The 18,813-nt window shown below is 43.0% G+C and overlaps 1 protein-coding gene across 2 annotated transcripts; it reads right to left on the reverse strand.

The window, feature by feature from the left end:
• Positions 1–3,271: 3,271 nt before the first annotated feature.
• LOC121767238 (actin-histidine N-methyltransferase-like) lies at positions 3,272–6,240 on the reverse strand. Of its 2 annotated transcripts, none has more exons than XM_042163463.1 (5): positions 5,886–6,020; positions 4,619–4,837; positions 4,198–4,497; positions 3,851–4,114; positions 3,272–3,731 (listed from the first exon to the last, which is right to left on the reverse strand). In XM_042163463.1, the coding sequence occupies exons 2-5, from the start codon at positions 4,769–4,771 to the stop codon at positions 3,357–3,359; spliced, it is 1,092 nt and encodes a 363-aa protein (XP_042019397.1). In that variant the 5' UTR covers positions 4,772–4,837; positions 5,886–6,020; the 3' UTR covers positions 3,272–3,356. The 2 variants fall into 2 exon arrangements, with proteins under 2 accessions (XP_042019397.1, XP_042019398.1); XM_042163464.1 differs by having other exon boundaries at positions 3,652–3,784; positions 4,619–4,785; positions 5,886–6,240.
• Positions 6,241–18,813: the final 12,573 nt, after the last annotated feature.

Consider the following 18,813-nt stretch of genomic DNA (forward strand, 5'->3'; position numbering starts at 1 on the left):
TAAATGATTATAATAATAATAATATAATAATAATTATTATTATTTTTATTATTATTACTACTACTATTACTATTATAATATTTAAGGATATTATAATTAAATAAATTTTATAATTTAGAATTTCACTACGATTTTATTAATTATTAATTTCTAAAATAATAATTAGTATTTATTACAATATAATTTATATTATATAATTATATTTTAATTATTTAATAAGTTATTAATTATTATTATGATAATAAAAATTATATATAAATATTATAATACAAAGTTATAATTATGATCATTTTAATTATAGTTATTTATTATTCTTAAATTAAGTATGGTTTGTAATTTAAAATTATTTGTAAAACAATGTAATAATAATAATAATAATAATAATAATTAAATATGTAAGAATCCTAAAACTAGGAAAAAGAATACCTAAAAAAAGTTAGGATTTAGAATCCTGGAAAGTTGTACTAACTTTCCTTGTTCTTGGGATTTTGATTACTTTCCCAATTTGATTAAAAATCGAAACAAACACAGAAATTTAAAATTTAAGGAATCAGATTACTTTCCCAGGCAGAATCCTGGCAACCAAACATGGCCTTAATGAAAAAAACGGAATTCCGCGGGCGTCAACGCAATGGCGGACGTCTGCACGGAATTCCCCGCGGAACACCGCGGAACTGCGAATTACTTCGCGGAATTCCTTATCCGTGGAAGGGACGCACAATGGCGGACGTCCGCCACGAAATTCCCACACGCCGGTGGGAATTCTGCGTGGATGTCCGCCATTGCTGATGCTCTTAGTGCATCCATGATAGATTGATAGTAATATCTTTTTTTCTCTTGCAAACGAGCATTTGATTCAATTTATAATGTTTATTAATTTGAAATATTTTATCCATCGAGTGATCAAAATAATTGAAAAGGCACGTCGACTCATAACCAGATTCTTTTATGGATTGTTTAGGATGACTTAAGTTTTTGTATTATGCTAATTTTTAATTTCATTGGTCATCTACCCTTCAATTATTTGGAAAGGATATACCTTCATGCTAATTTTTAATTTCATTGGTCATCTACCTTCATTTTCTGAAAAGGATTTACCTTCACATCTTGGATCAATTGAATTCGATAATAGTCATAAAATTATAACACAACAAAAAATAAATAAAACATCCCCAACTTTTTTATTGTATCAGTACTGGATAAATAAGTAAAGTGAACGAAAATTGGCTTACCATTTTCTTATCAAATGTTCTATATGATAGACAATATATAATCTCAACATAATAAGCAAGAATGGGTTGTTAGGGTTTTGTTTTCATATTGCTTGAGAAGAAACATTAACCACGCAGAACATGTGAAAATAGAAGAAAATTAGTAAAAATATATAGCTATAAATTTATGAAAATTAAAGTGTTGAAACTTTGACTAAGCCGGAATACAACTAGAAACCATCTGCTGCTCACAGACTAACATCATCAAGCTTATGTTTTTTTTCAAAATAGTTTACTATTCAATGTATTGAATTGGCCACAAGCAATTGAAGCATTAGTATTCTCTGTTAAATGTTACATGTTACTTCCTCCATCTATCATTTAAATAACTCTTTTGTCATTTTAGTTTATCAACAATTTATAGAATAATTTTGGTTTATCATTTAAATAACTATTTTGTCAAAAATTGGAATCGTGTAGAATCACGTTAGGGTGTCCACTATAAGGTGGACACGCCCAATAGCCCCGCCCCAGTTTTTTGTCCATAGCCCCGGATTTTTGTCCATAGCCCCAAAATTCTATTTCCGCCACTATAGTGGACACCTCCAATAGCCCCTAAATTTTATAATCAATTTTCATTTTAAAAATAAAAAATTTTGCACGCGTCGACCGCCGCGCCGGAAGCTGCGGTCACTATGACCGCCGCGCCTATAGGCGCGCCTCACCCCCACCAGCCGCGTCCTCGCCCCGCACGCGGCGAAGCCGTTTCCGCCCCCCCCCCCCGTCCTCAGGCGCGGCGGCCACCCCAGCCACTATGACCGCCGCGCCTCCCGCCTCGCCCCACACCCCTCTTCGGCGACCGCCGAGCCGCTCCCATAGTGGACACTCTTAGACCAACCGCCCACCCATCTACGCTTGACATATGCCAAATTCTCTAATGTGAAAACATATAATCGCATTTTTGCACTAACTATCCCCACCAATCACCTCCTTCCACGTCTCCCATTTCTCGGTCAAGGTTAGATCTCGCGTCAAAGGATAATCACAAATACATGTCTCCATTTCTGACAAATATAGATCGAGTAAAAGGGCATTTTGGGAAATTCGGCGTCTCCCGAGATAGATATAAAATTCTTCCAGCACAACCAACACGTCCGAATCTCGTGACACATTGTTTGGCCTCCTTTCTATAGTAGTTACTTCAACCTCACCTATACAGCCACATTTTCACGACCCAAATTTCCTAATCATTTCTTTCCCCAATCTCTCTATATATATAGTTAAGGTTAGGCCTCAAATCACAAGTTAGAATCATTCTATAATTCTATTCAGCTCTGAGGCGCCAAGGTGTGTGTAATCATAATTTCCAATTCCTCGATGGATCACAACACGATCATCAACAACAACAACGACGAAAACAACAGCTTCGACGAGGATGCGTATAGAGGGGTAGGGATTCACAGCCAAGTCACGAAAGTGAAGCTGGAGATGGAGAAGATCAATCGGCTCGCGATGCAGCAGCCGGAGGCGCGGCCGGCCCTTCGCGGGACGAACCGCCAGCACCACCGCTCCCGCTCGCCACTTGGTTTAGCCCAGAGGCCGATTTCTGTCGGCAATTAGTAGTATATTTATATAGGACTATGTATTTTCATGTCTCTCTATATAGATGGTTTAGTTATATTCTATATGTGGCATATCTCTGGTTCAGACATAACTAGTTTTCTTGTTTAGGTACCCCTTTTGTGTCTTCACATGTACATACATACTTCTTGTACAAAATACAGCAATAGAGCCTTTACTTTCTTCCCTTTTGTTCTTTTTGTTTGTTCTTGATTTCTCTCTCTCTCACCATCTTGAGGTTGGGGTGAATTAGGCGGAGCTTGTGTGTTAGGAATCAGAACTAATTTTTGAAAAGTTTTCTAGTTGGAGCTTTTTGTGTTAGGAATCATACCTAACTTTCAAAAGTCTCTTATCTTTTTTAAAATACTGTATCATCTTTTTGTTAAATTCCAATTAAGATTAAGTTTGAAAATAATATTCCATACATATGAAGACGACGATTTTAAGATAATTTTAGGTATCTTATTACTTTTCAAATCAAAGTTCTTTTTACAAACTCCACACGAAGAATTTGGAATCTATCGATTATTGAGAGGCGACTGTTTCCTGCGACGAAAGCTGCCTCACTTTGTTGGTGAAATTCCTCATGGCGTCAATGATGAGAGACTTCTTCTGGATTCTGTACCGGACGGCTAGCTCTGTCGTCAGAGAGACTGTCTGTTCGAGCAGGGGCTCGTCTTCCATGATCTTCGTGGGGAAATGCTGCAGAGCGATTACACAGAGAGCGATGATGGTGCGGAAAACGGCTGCCTCATTTGATATCCCTAGAGGAGCCTCTGCTGTTACAGATTTCAGCGTCTTCATATCCACCGCTTCTACTGCTTCTCTGTCGTTGCAGAGGAGGACTCTCAACGCGCCCAGGAGTCTGTCCTCAGCAAGCTCTGATCCTCCGATCCTCACCTTCCAAGAACAAACGACTAATAACGTCAAAAATGAAGCTTACCTGGTTAAACCTGCACATGAGTTCTCCAAAAATTAGGTTTTAACAAGGCCTAGCCCCTATGATATTCCACGCATACCTTGAGGTCCGGATTTTCGCCATCTAAGTTTAGTTGGCGAAGAACTTGTTGCTGCCATGGCGCTGGAGAGGAGAAGTTTGTAGACGAAACTACAGCAGCCATGCTTGCAGCATCAAGAAGTTCTGGGTCGTATTTGAGTTCAATACAATCATACGGGTTAGAGGGAATGACAAACCCGTAATCTAGAAGAAACAAATCATTGTTCAAGCAGCCGTAGTTCAGCTCTAATGGTTCATTTTGTTTAATCTGTGTTCCAGCAATTACCTGGTAAACACAAAGCACGGCTATAAACAGTGTCGCATATCCTTTGTAGTCACCAAGTTTAAAGAATCAGAAATACAGTGTACCTTTACGAGCATGTTCTCGTTGCTTGCTTCTTTTTCTTGAACAATTTTAGCATTTGCCTTGAAGCTGTGGTTGCACATGTCTATCAGTGGAAGCAACATGGGAGCATCGTCATGGGTCCCATCTGGACGTTTACTGCCATACAGCCGGAAAGCTCTGGATGAAACAGCTGACATCGCCCATCCAAGAGCCGATGCATCTATCTCTTGGCCTCCAAAAGGGTGGTCATCCAATTTGACATTTTCAAGTGCATCTCTTACTAATTTATCAAATTCAAGAAGGAAACGGCACCTCTTATTTACCTATTCAAAAACTAAAAGATGCATGAGATATTATGACTGCGGACACATAATAAATTGTTGGAATATCACTTCTTTGGAAGTAATCCGATTCAATGGAATATCGCTGTAAGGGAACATTTACCTGTTGAAGGAGAGGTGCATACTGTAAGTTCTTGATATCCTCCCCAGGGAAGAAGATGGGCACGCTAGAAGTTTCGGGGAGATTGCTGATGTACGGCCACCAAAATGAACCCTTTTTCGCTCTTTCTTGCAGAAGCCTTAAACCCAATTTCATAGCCCACAGTTCCTCTGTGAAATGCTCCAAATGTCCAATTTATTGCGTATACAAAATTCAATTAGCCTAATATTTAATAAACCACGTTACAAACCCCATTTAGCGTTGTACTAGAGCAAACAGTAGACAAAATGAATATTCTTATTTCAACTTGGGACTCAGTTTCCTTGAATTATACAGGGATATCAATATTGTAAAACTCAAACTTGAGAGTAACTAAACTAAGTGAGATTAACTAAACTAAGATTACTAATCAGCACCAAGCCTAAGACTTCTCTATTACACTGAGAATCTCGCAATATCATTGCTCTATCTCGACAAATCATTCAAAGCACAACAGAAGATATGAGGACAACTGTTCATTGGTTAGTTTTCTAACCGAATAATGAAGGAATACCACCATCCTCAACAAATAAGATACTCCAAGTTATCTCAAGCCTCGAGGAGATTATGTACACTCATGAAGATGCAACACCATTCAAGAATTTTGGCACCCTTTGTTACCGGTTTCTAACCTCTATTTTGAAACAAACATTTAGGACAGATTAATAGAGAATTGAGTATTTGAAGGATAAGATGATCTAACAAGTTCAAAATTAATCAATCCATGCATTGGTTTGAATTATTTTATCTTTTATCTATCTCTCCTATCAATTAAAGTGGACGCTCTTACTGGATTCTCATACTGATAAATACTCATTATAGCTCTGCATATGTTTTCATTTTGAAAGTAGTGAAACACAGTTTCATCTAAGATGTAATTTTATCCAGCATATGTATTAGAGGCCACATTCTTACAACTAGGATGTGATTAGTTCCCAAATCCCAGCTTCAAATAAACTAAACATTAAACGGAATTAGCAGAACAGCACAGAAACTAGATGTAACAAAGCTCATTGAGTCATCAAATATAGCAAAATATATCAAACATCACAGTGACACAGCATCATCATTTTCACTCATGTCTTCACCAGATAAATTTACCAAAAAATTAACTACTCCGCCGCACTCAGCAATTCATTCTTAATACAATGACCCCCAATTAAACCCTAAAACCTGCCAAAATCAATGGACTAAAAACCAAGATGCACAAACCCAATTCATGGAAACATACCGGGAACATGTCGAGCTAAATGAGTAAGAGCAGAGGATTCGCCGTCTTTTGCTTCGAATCGGAGAGGAATGTGTTCGGGAAGAACAATGAGGTCAGACCCTTTAGGGATGTCGTCGGAGGCGATGAGCCCTAGCCCAAGGCCATTGGGCTTCTCCTCCTCCAAAAATGCAATCTTTACTGATTGGTGCACAAACCCGCCTTCTCGACGGACCCACTTTAGGAGGTCCGGCGGCTGGGGAACCAGGCGAGAAGGGCGGAGAAAAGCTGACGCGGCGGCGGACGCTAGCGGCCGCACGTGGATCAGTGAGCTCGCCATTAGCTTCATCGAGTTTGTCTCTCGCTTTTCCTCAGGGGATAATTTCTTCAACACGGGTGCCTTTGGGCCTGCTGGGAGTAGGCCAAGAACTTGGGCCGGAACCCATCAGAGATACATTCAACTCAGTTAAGGGTTCGTTCGCATCACGGAATTGGAATTAGAATTCTACGAAATTGAATTATAATTCAATTCCAAATTCTTTGTTCGGTAAAAATGATAGGAAATTGAATTTATAGAAATTATACACACACACACACGAGCGTGTAATATGTGTAGTGTGTGTGTGTCTACGTGTGTTACTGTGTGTGTGACAATGTGTGTTTGTGTGTGTAACTATGTGTGTGTGAGAGAGAGTCTGTGTGTGTGAGAGAGAGTCTGTGTGTGTGTGACTATGTGTGCATGTGATTGTGTGTGTGACTATGTGTGCATGTGATTGTGTGTGAGTATGTGTGTTGTGTTTATGTAGTAGAGTGGGTGAAAGTATTCAATTTTATAATTATTCAGAATTTCAATTTTCTCCTTTTGATATAGAATTCAAATTGTGGTATTGAGAAGAATTCAATTCCAAATCCATATAATTTGCGATACTGAACATCCGATTTGAAATTAAAGGCTCCAATTTCAATCCCACCGTCCCAATTCTATGGTACTAACGGGGCCTATATCTAAAGCGAGCCGAATAAGTAAAATTCATGGCCCAATTCCATGTAAACTTAGTACAGTATTTTAGAGTGATGTCCAATATTTATTTCTGAAAAATTAAATTAATACTAAATGTCAACTTTTTGATAATATAACTGCTTCAATAAGATTTATTTTAAAATAAAAACTTTAAAAACTACTCCATGTAAGTTAAAAGCACAAAACGTATTAGTTGGTGTCACAAACCATATTAGCAGCTAATATCAATTGACAACACAAAATATGTTAATTGGAGCAACTACTGATATGTTTTGTGCTATCAACAGATAGTTCTCAAAGTTCTATTTTAAGATAATCATATAAGATGATCAATCTTCTTTTTATCTTACTATTACCAACATCTTTTTATACCACTCTTCTCTTTAGTCCATATTAGAAGTCATATTTTACTATTTTTGTTCGGTTTTCATTAGAAATTTCATTTAAATATACTAAAATAGCAAATAATATTTAAATTTACTAAAAATTACTGTACAATTGTAATATCCGAAAATGTTGTTTTTTTTAAGGAATGAAATTTTTGTGTATATCTTGTTTAAGATATGGTGTGGTATGTTTTATTTGTTTTATATTATTTATGGGTGTGAATATTTAGTTTTATGGTTATTTGAAAAGCAAATTAATATCTTAATTAATAAATTAAACCCCCCCCTCTCTCTCGGTTTTTCTCTCCCTCTCCCTCTCTCTTTTTCGAAAACCCTCCCTCTCTCCCCACTAATTTCTCAACCTCCCCCACTCCCTCTTAACCGATTCATCCCCCTCTTTTCCATACTTTTTCTCTTCTCGGTCTCTCTCTCAAGCGCTCATCTCTCTCTTTCGCGAAGTTGCTCTCTCACCGGTAAGTTCTCTCGCCCTCCTCCCTCTCGGTTTACCTTTCCCCTTTCACTCCCTCTCATCATCGTCTTGGATTCCTCAAGGTGATACCCCCCTTCGTCGTGAATCGGAGTCGTAAGAGGAAGTAAAGCTTTTTCACTACGTTGAACTATCCGGGAAAGGTAACACAAGGCCTCAACTCTCGTTTAATTCGAATTCATGCATGTAGGACGTTTTGGAGGGGTTAGATGCTGAATAAGTTGTGGGATTATGTGTTTGTGTGAAGCATGTTTTTGATGGTAACTGACAGTGGGTTCCGACCCCTTTTTGACTGAGCAAACGATCTTCTTTTGGTACGAATTTTTAACTGTATGAACTTGGATGTGTCTTCGGTGTGGTGTGTAAATTTCAGCTTCATTGGATGTCGTATGATTTTATTATGATTTTTGCAAGTAGACTGCGCAGATTCGCGAGTTGTATGTTTTTGGGAGATGTTTTCATGTGCTTTGGGTGTGTTTCTGAGTGTTGTGTTTTGTGAAGTATGTGGGTGTGTTTGGCCAAGAGATGGCTCGGGAAAATCAGTGTTTGGTTTGAGAGTTTTCGTGTGTGTTGGCCGAGAGTTTTAGGGTTCAGCCTAGGGCAGTTTTGTGGAGAGTCTGGAAGGGATGATCCCAGGTGTTTGGGTGTGTTTTGGGATGTAGAATGCGTGGTGTGTTTGTCGTATAGGGTTTGAGAATCGGGGGTCAGAGGAAAAGGGGTGTAAACTAGGTGCCGAGCAGACGGCCGAGATGGTCGGCCGAGGTGCCGAGCAGGCGGCCGAGATGGTCGGCCGAGGTGCCGAGCCGGACGGCCGAGATGGTCGGCCGAGGTGCCGAACAGGCGGCCGAGACGGTCGGCCGAGGTGCCGAGCCGGACGGCCGAGATGGTCGGCCGAGGTGCCGAGCAGACGGCCGAGATGGTCGGCCGAGGTGCCGAGCCGGACGGCCGAGATGGTCGGCCGAGGTGCCGAGCCGGACGGCCGAGATGGTCGGCCGAGGTGCCGAACAGGCGGCCGAGACGGTCGGCCGAGGTGCCGAGCCGGACGGCCGAGACGGTCGGCCGAGGTGCCGAGCAGGCGGCCGAGACGGTCGGCCGAGGTGCCGAGACACAGGCGGCCGAGACAGCCGGCCGAGGTACCGAGCCAGGCCGAGACGCCGAGCCTTTTTCCCGAACCTGTTCCGAGCCAGGTGAGCCGTTTGTGCAGTGTGGGTGTTCCGGGAGTTTGAGTGTTGTGTTTGTGTCGTGTGCGCGTCTTGGGTACGTCGTATGCGTGTCGGGTGCGTGCGTGGTGTGTTTCGGACGTGTTTTTTTTGTGTGTTTGTTATAACATGTTGTTAAGTGTGTATACGTGTAACGTGCTAGATGTTGAAGTCATCCAAGTAGGAATCATGCATTGTCGTTAAACATCGTCTACCCTGACTCTAATTATGATATTTATTTATCTTTCAAAAGGGTGATCTTTTACGAGGAAAGTGTGGTTGAAGGGAACTATTTTAAAGGCTAAGCAATCGAGGTGGGCTTTTCTACCCTACTTTTATGTGGGTTATCTTTAAATACGGACTTTGTTCCGGAAATGTTTATGGAGGTGAACTGTTTGTCTTGCCAATTGTTTTGATTTGAAACCTATCTGAAGTGGTTTACCACATATGTTTAATCGAATTCGGGTCTGTTGGGCTGCGAACCCTCAGGCTAGTGTACACGAGACTGGGAGCCATCTGAGAGCAAGTTGGCCGGTCTAGTGACCTGGGGTGTGGCCACGCCCCTTGTCACCGTTGGATCAGATAGTGTATGATGGTGGGAATAAGGGTGGCAATATCTGAAAATGACTGCGCAATCGAATTTATGAAATATATTTTGTGTACTTGGGTTATTTTTCTTACACTTAAAACCCCAAGGTTACACTGATGTGGCATGACAAACTATGATTTTGGCGTGTGTCCACTGAGTGCAATAAGTACTCAGCCCTGCATGTTGTTTTCTTAATGTGCAGGTTGAGCGGCGATGGGGATGACGGATGTTGAGCAGTGAAAGCCAAATGAGTGTTTTACTTGGTCTTTTGGATGGTGTCGTGTCGTCATACCCGGCATCATCTGTCTTTTGGTCTTTTCCGCTGCTTTGTAATCCGATACATTGTTTTTATTTAGCTCTGTTTATATTAACTTTAGTAATGCCTTCTTAGTACAATGTTTGAAGTGAACTTCTTTTTAATAAATGTTTTTGGGTCAAATATTCCTGTTCTCCCCTTTCTTCCCCGCTTCTTTATTCCTCCCCTAGTCGCGGTCCACCGTACTTCCTATCCTTAGGAAATGCGGGCGTGACAGAGTGGTATCAGAGCCTAGGTTTTCTTTCTGCTCTGGACCCAAAAGTCTTTTTCTGTTTTGACTAAGTTTTCAAAAGTGTCATTGGCTCAACATCCGACTCATCGCACTCAACCTGAAATGAGGTAATGAAAATTTTGAATTTTTGGAAAGTATATGGAAGTGGAGGAAATTATGAATGGGTTTGGAAATAAATTTTGTAAAGTTTAAGAAAAGGTTGATGCATGTAAAAGGGTACAAATTGATGTGAAAAGTTGGGAATTATTTGAGTTATGAACTGTTATAGTATGTTATGAACTGTTTTTGTGTGTCGAATGTACTTGAAAGCATGTAGCTGATGTATGATGATTTGATGACGTGATTGTTGATGTGAGCTTTTATGGGAGAATGTGTTGGCCTTTTGAATGTTTGAACTTAGACGTGATAGGATTTCACTAGTGCTTCTTGGACCTATAGTAGATAAGAACGTTTGGCCTTTGAACACCAGCGGGTTGGGAGTTAGAACATCGATACGTCTGCATACACATATCTCTCTCTTCTTCGGTTATGCACTCTGTTTTTATACGCGAGGCGGTTGTTTCTGTTTTTCTATAGATGGCGCGTATGTTCCGAACCCCGCGACGGAGTGATCGCGATAGACTTAGGGCACAGAGGGTGCTCAGAGATTATAGAGTGTACCGGAAGAAGGATCACGTACCGTTGATCGAGTTCGTGGCACACTTCGATACCCTCTGGAGGGCAGCTCAGGAGTTCGGAGTGACAGAGCATGACGGCATTGAGAAGCTAATAGAATTGCTCCCCGACAGCTGGAAAGAGTGGGCCGAAAGAACGGCGAGGAGGTACACGTGGCATGAGCCCGCTACCGATGACATGGTGGGTGACATGGCTGGCTTTCGGAAGGCCGTGTATTGTGCACTGGTAGACTCTCGAGAGGAACAGCCCCCACAGGATGTGCAAGAGAGGATTGTGTATCAGGACAAGTATGTGAGCATGTACGAGGATGAGCAAGGGTTTGAAGGCGACTACGGGGAAGAACCCGAGGAGGCTCCGCAAGGGAATCCCGAGGTGGCTCTGCAAGAGAACCCCGAGGAGGACGATGACGAAGACCCAGAGGAAGGGCCTATGGATGAGGATGATAGAGTCGCAGTCGAGAATTAGAATAGTTCGTTGTCTTTTCAGTTTTTGTTTTCAGTACGATCTGCTCTTGAGAACAACGTTTGACCTCCTTTCTTTTAATGAGAATTTGGATTTTGATATATATATCCTATGTGTTGCATCTTATACTACATGAAGATTTTATAAGAAAATTTTGAGAAAGTGGTAATTTTGGATGAGAATTGTAGTAACACTTTTTGGATATTGAATCAGAATGCCGCCAAGACGTGCACGCCAACCACGACAAGGACCCAACGTGGAGGCACCACCTCCACCACCACCGCCACCACCACCTCCACCCCCGCCTCAACAAGAAAGATTCATAGTTACGTTCTCCAGGCAGAATCCTCCTAAATTCGATGGACAAGGAGATCCATCAAAAGCGGAAGAGTGGATACGCGGCCTCGAGCGTATCTTCAGGGTCATGGAATGCACAGATAGGGAGCGCATTGCTGGCGCTACCTTTCAATTATCAGGTGCTGCCGATTACTGGTGGGAGACTCGGCAGAGAACTATGAATCCTGCACGCCTAGAAGCGCTAACATGGGAGGAGTTTAAAGTGGAAATCGACAACAAGTATGTCCCAAAGACGTACAGACGGGCCAAGGTGGTAGAATTCCACACGCTAAGCCAAGGTCGAATGACTGTAACCGAGTATGACCGAGCCCTCGCGCAGATGGCACGATATGCGCCCGAGTTGATGGACACCGACGAGAAATGGGCGGTGAAGTTCCGGGCCGGGCTCAGAGATGAGATAAAGGCCGCATTGGCCTGTCGAGGAGAACTCTCCTACTCGGAGATCTTGACTTGTGCACTGGACGTGGAAGATGCACTCCCTAAGCCAAGAGTTGTGGCAACAACAAACGCGACACCCCTACAAGCTCAGTCAGGCCACCAAGAGAAGAGGAGGTGGGATGGTGACCAGGCTCAGTATGGTGGTAAGAGGCCACAACACATGAGGAACCCACCCTACAATGGCGGGAGACAGAATACTTTCCAACCGAGGGCAAACTTTCCGCCGAGGAACCCTCAATGTGGAAGGTGCTTCAAGTACCACGCCGGAGAGTGTCGAGACCCTAGGTGCTTCAACTGTGGTGGAAGTGGCCATTACTTCCGAAGCTGCCCAAATAAGAACATGGGAACGGGAACGAGACAGAACCAGCTAGGTTTCCGTCCACAATCCCAGGCACTACCTGCACCTCCACCGCAACAACGCCGCCAAGGATTACCATCGCAAGCAAGGGCCTACGCCTTGAAGGGGAAGCAGCCGGCAAACGGGAAAGAAACCTTTGGGCAAGGAAACTTGGCAGGTATGGGCACACTTCTCAATATGCCTATAGTTGTCTTGTTTGATACGGGTGCGTCGCATTCCTTTATATCAACGTCTTGTGTGGATACTTTGGAATTACCTACTGTTAAGACCGAACCCACTATGAGTGTGACCTCACCGGTAGGCGGGACTATAGATATATCCCGATCTTGTGCATGTGTGAACTTTGGAATAGGTGAACTCAGTTTAGTGGCTCATAATTTGCAAATAATGACGATGGGTAGCGTAGACAAAATCTTGGGTATGGATTGGTTAGCGGAGAACCACGTTACCCTTCATTGTAGAGAAAGGGAAATTTCGTTTGAAACCCCAGGAAAAGAGCCGACGAAGTTTTACGGAATCTCAATGAACCGACGCAAGTCCATTGTCTCCGCGCTGCAAGCCACTACAATGATGAGGAAGGGATGTCCAGCGTACCTTGTTTATTTGAATGGGGAGGAGAAGAAAGACAGGAAGATAGAAGATGTGGCGATAGTGAGTGAATATCCCGATGTCTTCCCCGATGCATTGCCGGGACCCCCACCCGACAGGCAGGTAGAATTCACGATCGATCTGGAGCCCGGATCGGCACCAATATCCAAAGCACCTTATAGGATGGCGCCAAAAGAGTTGGAGGAGCTTAAGGTGCAACTACAAGAGCTACTGGAATTGGGATTCATTAGACCTAGCGTGTCGCCATGGGGAGCACCAGTGTTGTTTGTAAAGAAAACGGATGGAACGATGAGGATGTGCATCGACTATCGAGAGCTAAACAAACTGACGCTGAAGAACAAGTATCCGCTACCAAGGATAGACGACTTGTTTGACCAACTTCGAGGGGCAGGAGTCTTCTCTAAGATGGATTTGAGGTCTGGGTACCATCAGCTGAGGGTTCGGCGAGAAGATGTACCCAAGACAGCTTTTCGAACAAGATATGGTCATTATGAGTTCGTCGTGATGCCTTTTGGACTGACGAACGCCCCGGCAGTGTTCATGGACCTTATGAACCGCGTGTTCCATCCATTTCTGGATCGGTTTGTCCTAGTTTTCATCGATGATGTGCTTGTTTACTCAAAGAACGAGGAGGAGCACAAAGAGCACTTGAGAACCGTCCTAGCAACTCTAAGGGACGAGAAACTATATGCCAAGTTCAGTAAATGCGAGTTTTGGCTCAAGGAAGTGAATTTTCTGGGACATGTAGTAACCTCAGATGGAATTCGTGTGGACCCGGCCAAGGTGGAAGCGGTGCAGGAGTGGAAGTCACCTTCTACACAAAACGAAATCCGAAGCTTTTTAGGACTGGCGGGCTATTATCGAAGATTCATCGAGGGATTCTCGAAGATAGCAAGGCCAATGACGCAACAACTGAAAAAGGGAGTCAAGATGATTTGGACACCAGAATGTGAGGCGAGCTTTCAGTTGTTGAAGGAGAAATTGACCACCGCACCAATCCTAGCCGTGCCAGAGCCAGAGACTGACTATGCGGTGTATACGGATGCGTCGAAGGTGGGACTTGGATGTGTGCTTATGCAGAAGGGGAAAGTGATTGCATATGCATCGAGACAATTGAAGCCCCATGAGCTGAATTATCCGACGCATGACTTGGAACTGGCAGCCGTGGTACATGCTTTGAAGATCTGGAGACACCATCTCTATGGAGTCCGTTGTGAGATATACACGGACCATAAGAGCCTAAAGTACTTCTTTGAGCAAAAGGAGTTGAACATGCGCCAACGTAGGTGGCTCGAGTTGGTAAAGGACTACGATTGTGGTATAAATTACCATCCGGGAAAAGCAAACGTAGTGGCCGATGCTCTTAGTAGGAAGTCTCAATCTCAGCTGGCCACCTTTCTTACTATCGAGGAGAGTTTAATCCAAGAGTTCAGTAAGATGCGGTTGGAAGTAGTGAGAATACCCGAGACTGTGGAAGGAATAGTAGCCACGTTGGTAATGGAACCCGACTTAAGAGCCAGAATTGTAGAAGCTCAACGGCGAGATACGTTACTAGAAAAGATTCGCTCAGAAGTGAGGACGGGTGAACCCGGAAGTTTCCGTGAGGCAGCGGATAACGGTCTCACCTACAAGGGAAGGTTGTGTGTGCCTAAGGATGAAGGCCTGAGGATGGAAATCATGAGAGAAGCACATGAAACCCCATACGCTGCTCATCCAGGGAGCACCAAAATGTATCAAGACTTGAAAAGACAGTTTTGGTGGAACGGTATGAAAAAGCATGTTGCGGCATTTGTGGAGAGATGCCTAGCATGTCAACAAGTAAAGGCGCTACACCAACGGCCCTATGGGAAATTGCAACCCCTCGAGATTCCGGAATGGAAGTGGGAACATATTGCAATGGACTTTGTGGTAGGACTGCCAAAATCCCAGCGAGGGAACACGGTGATTTGGGTGATTATAGATCGCCTCACCAAATCTGCCCATTTTGTGCCGGTTCGTGCCACTTATGGATCCGATCAGTTGGCTAAGGTATACGTACGGGAAATTATACGCTTGCATGGAGTTCCAGCGACAATCACATCTGATCGTGATGCTAAATTCACTTCTAGATTTTGGACAAGCCTGCAGCGCGAGTTGGGGACTAAGTTGAGTTTCAGTACAGCTTTCCACCCACAAACCGACGGGCAGTCGGAGAGAACAATACAAGCCTTAGAGGATATGCTACGAGCCGTGGTGCTTGATCGAGGCTGGGGTTGGGAAGAAGTGTTGCCATTGGTTGAGTTTGCGTACAATAATAGTTACCAGGCGACGATCAAGATGGCTCCATACGAGGCATTGTATGGAAGGAAGTGTAGATCGCCACTTTATTGGGATGAAGTGGGTGAGAGAAGAATTCTCGGACCAGACTCTGTAGAAGAGATGATAGAGATTGTCCGACAAATCCGTGGGAGGATCAAGGAGGCACAGGATCGACAGAAATCTTATGCGGATGTTCGAAGGACCGATTTACAGTTCGAGGTCGGGGAAAAGGTCTTTCTGAAAGTTTCCCCTTCTAAGGGAATAACCCGTTTTGGAGTGAAAGGAAAGCTGAGACCTCGATTTATCGGCCCATACGAGATTTTGGATAGAGTCGGCGTGGTGGCATACAGATTGGCCTTACCACCAAGCTTTGGGAATGTGCACAACGTCTTCCATGTGTCACAATTGAGGAAGTACGTGTTTGACCCCACACACATAGTTCACCAGGAAGAGATGATGATCCTAAACCCCGATCTAAGCTATGAGGAGAAGCCCGAGGCCATTTTGGATCGAAGAGTGCAAGAATTGAGGAATAAGTCAACTGCTTCGGTGAAAGTACGGTGGAGGAATCATGGAATCGAAGAAGCAACATGGGAATCAGAAGATAGGATGAGAGAGAAGTTTCCAGAGCTGTTTGAGTGATCTAGGAAATTTCGGGACGAAATTTCTTTTAAGGTGGGAGGATTGTAATATCCGAAAATGTTGTTTTTTTTAAGGAATGAAATTTTTGTGTATATCTTGTTTAAGATATGGTGTGGTATGTTTTATTTGTTTTATATTATTTATGGGTGTGAATATTTAGTTTTATGGTTATTTGAAAAGCAAATTAATATCTTAATTAATAAATTAAACCCCCCCCCCTCTCTCTCGGTTTTTCTCTCCCTCTCCCTCTCTCTTTTTCGAAAACCCTCCCTCTCTCCCCACTAATTTCTCAACCTCCCCCACTCCCTCTTAACCGATTCATCCCCCTCTTTTCCATACTTTTTCTCTTCTCGGTCTCTCTCTCAAGCGCTCATCTCTCTCTTTCGCGAAGTTGCTCTCTCACCGGTAAGTTCTCTCGCCCTCCTCCCTCTCGGTTTACCTTTCCCCTTTCACTCCCTCTCATCATCGTCTTGGATTCCTCAAGGTGATACCCCCCTTCGTCGTGAATCGGAGTCGTAAGAGGAAGTAAAGCTTTTTCACTACGTTGAACTATCCGGGAAAGGTAACACAAGGCCTCAACTCTCGTTTAATTCGAATTCATGCATGTAGGACGTTTTGGAGGGGATAAGTTGTGGGATTATGTGTTTGTGTGAAGCATGTTTTTGATGGTAACTGACAGTGGGTTCCGACCCCTTTTTGACTGAGTAAACGATCTTCTTTTGGTACGAATTTTTAACTGTATGAACTTGGATGTGTCTTCGGTGTGGTGTGTAAATTTCAGCTTCATTGGATGTCGTATGATTTTATTATGATTTTTGCAAGTAGACTGCGCAGATTCGCGAGTTGTATGTTTTTGGGAGATGTTTTCATGTGCTTTGGGTGTGTTTCTGAGTGTTGTGTTTTGTGAAGTATGTGGGTGTGTTTGGCCAAGAGATGGCTCGGGAAAATCAGTGTTTGGTTCGAGAGTTTTCGTGTGTGTTGGCCGAGAGTTTTAGGGTTCAGCCTAGGGCAGTTTTGTGGAGAGTCTGGAATGGATGATCCCAGGTGTTTGGGTGTGTTTTGGGATGTAGAATGCGTGGTGTGTTTGTCGTATAGGGTTTGAGAATCGGGGGTCAGAGGAAAAGGGGTGTAAACTAGGTGCCGAGCAGACGGCCGAGATGGTCGGCCGAGGTGCCGAGCAGGCGGCCGAGATGGTCGGCCGAGGTGCCGAGACACAGGCGGCCGAGACAGCCGGCCGAGGTACCGAGCCAGGCCGAGACGCCGAGCCTTTTTCCCGAACCTGTTCCGAGCCAGGTGAGCCGTTTGTGCAGTGTGGGTGTTCCGGGAGTTTGAGTGTTGTGTTTGTGTCGTGTGCGCGTCTTGGGTACGTCGTATGCGTGTCGGGTGCGTGCGTGGTGTGTTTCGGACGTGTTTTTTTTGTGTGTTTGTTATAACATGTTGTTAAGTGTGTATACGTGTAACGTGCTAGATGTTGAAGTCATCCAAGTAGGAATCATGCATTGTCGTTAAACATCGTCTACCCTGACTCTAATTATGATATTTATTTATCTTTCAAAAGGGTGATCTTTTACGAGGAAAGTGTGGTTGAAGGGAACTATTTTAAAGGCTAAGCAATCGAGGTGGGCTTTTCTACCCTACTTTTATGTGGGTTATCTTTAAATACGGACTTTGTTCCGGAAATGTTTATGGAGGTGAACTGTTTGTCTTGCCAATTGTTTTGATTTGAAACCTATCTGAAGTGGTTTACCACATATGTTTAATCGAATTCGGGTATGTTGGGCTGCGAACCCTCAGGCTAGTGTACACGAGACTGGGAGCCATCTGAGAGCAAGTTGGCCGGTCTAGTGACCTGGGGTGTGGCCACGCCCCTTGTCACCGTTGGATCAGATAGTGTATGATGGTGGGAATAAGGGTGGCAATATCTGAAAATGACTGCGCAGTCGAATTTATGAAATATATTTTGTGTACTTGGGTTATTTTTCTTACACTTAAAACCCCAAGGTTACACTGATGTGGCATGACAAACTATGATTTTGGCGTGTGTCCACTGAGTGCAATAAGTACTCAGCCCTGCATGTTGTTTTCTTAATGTGCAGGTTGAGCGGCGATGGGGATGACGGATGTTGAGCAGTGAAAGCCAAATGAGTGTTTTACTTGGTCTTTTGGATGGTGTCGTGTCGTCATACCCGGCATCATCTGTCTTTTGGTCTTTTCCGCTGCTTTGTAATCCGATACATTGTTTTTATTTAGCTCTGTTTACATTAACTTTAGTAATGCCTTCTTAGTACAATGTTTGAAGTGAACTTCTTTTTAATAAATGTTTTTGGGTCAAATATTCCTGTTCTCCCCTTTCTTCCCCGCTTCTTTATTCCTCCCCTAGTCGCAGTCCACCGTACTTCCTATCCTTAGGAAATGAGGGCGTGACAACAATAAACTTGATCCTTACTTCTCATCTTTATTACATTAAATGTCGTTATAAAAACATTAAAATTAAGTGAAATAATTAAATAACACAAGTCATAAACTAGACTTTTAATGGGGCCGAAGGAAGTAGTAGTATTAGTCATGATTTATAAATCCGTAAATTCTACCAGTATGCAATCTGCTCTTCCCTAGCTCATATGCTGTGTCAAAAATACAATTAAAATTCCTTTATTTTGACCGTGTTTTACAGTTGTTAAATACAAAATAAAATTTCATTATCTGCGTCAATATTGGTTGGATCTGAAACGAATAGAATAGACAAACATGCAAAATCATCTTCATTCAGTTGGTCCCCAACTTTTGAATCGAATGACGAACAAATAATCTAACTCCAACCAACATTTCTACAATCATTAACAACATAAATTCAAAACCAATCCATCACAGAGTTAACCGTAT

The sequence above is a fragment of the Salvia splendens genome, chromosome 15, assembly GCF_004379255.2.
Source record: "Salvia splendens isolate huo1 chromosome 15, SspV2, whole genome shotgun sequence".
NCBI lineage: Eukaryota > Viridiplantae > Streptophyta > Magnoliopsida > Lamiales > Lamiaceae > Salvia > Salvia splendens.

Coding starts and splice junctions, on each gene's coding strand:
- LOC121767238 (XM_042163463.1), bottom strand. CDS start 4,771: ATGAAATTGGGTTTAAGGCTTCTGCAAGAAAGAGCGAAAAAGGGTTCA. Junction 4,498..4,618: donor ATGCACCTCTCCTTCAACAG/GTAAATGTTCCC, acceptor GTTTTTGAATAG/GTAAATAAGAGGTGCCGTTT. Junction 3,732..3,850: donor GCGAAAATCCGGACCTCAAG/GTATGCGTGGAA, acceptor TGTTCTTGGAAG/GTGAGGATCGGAGGATCAGA.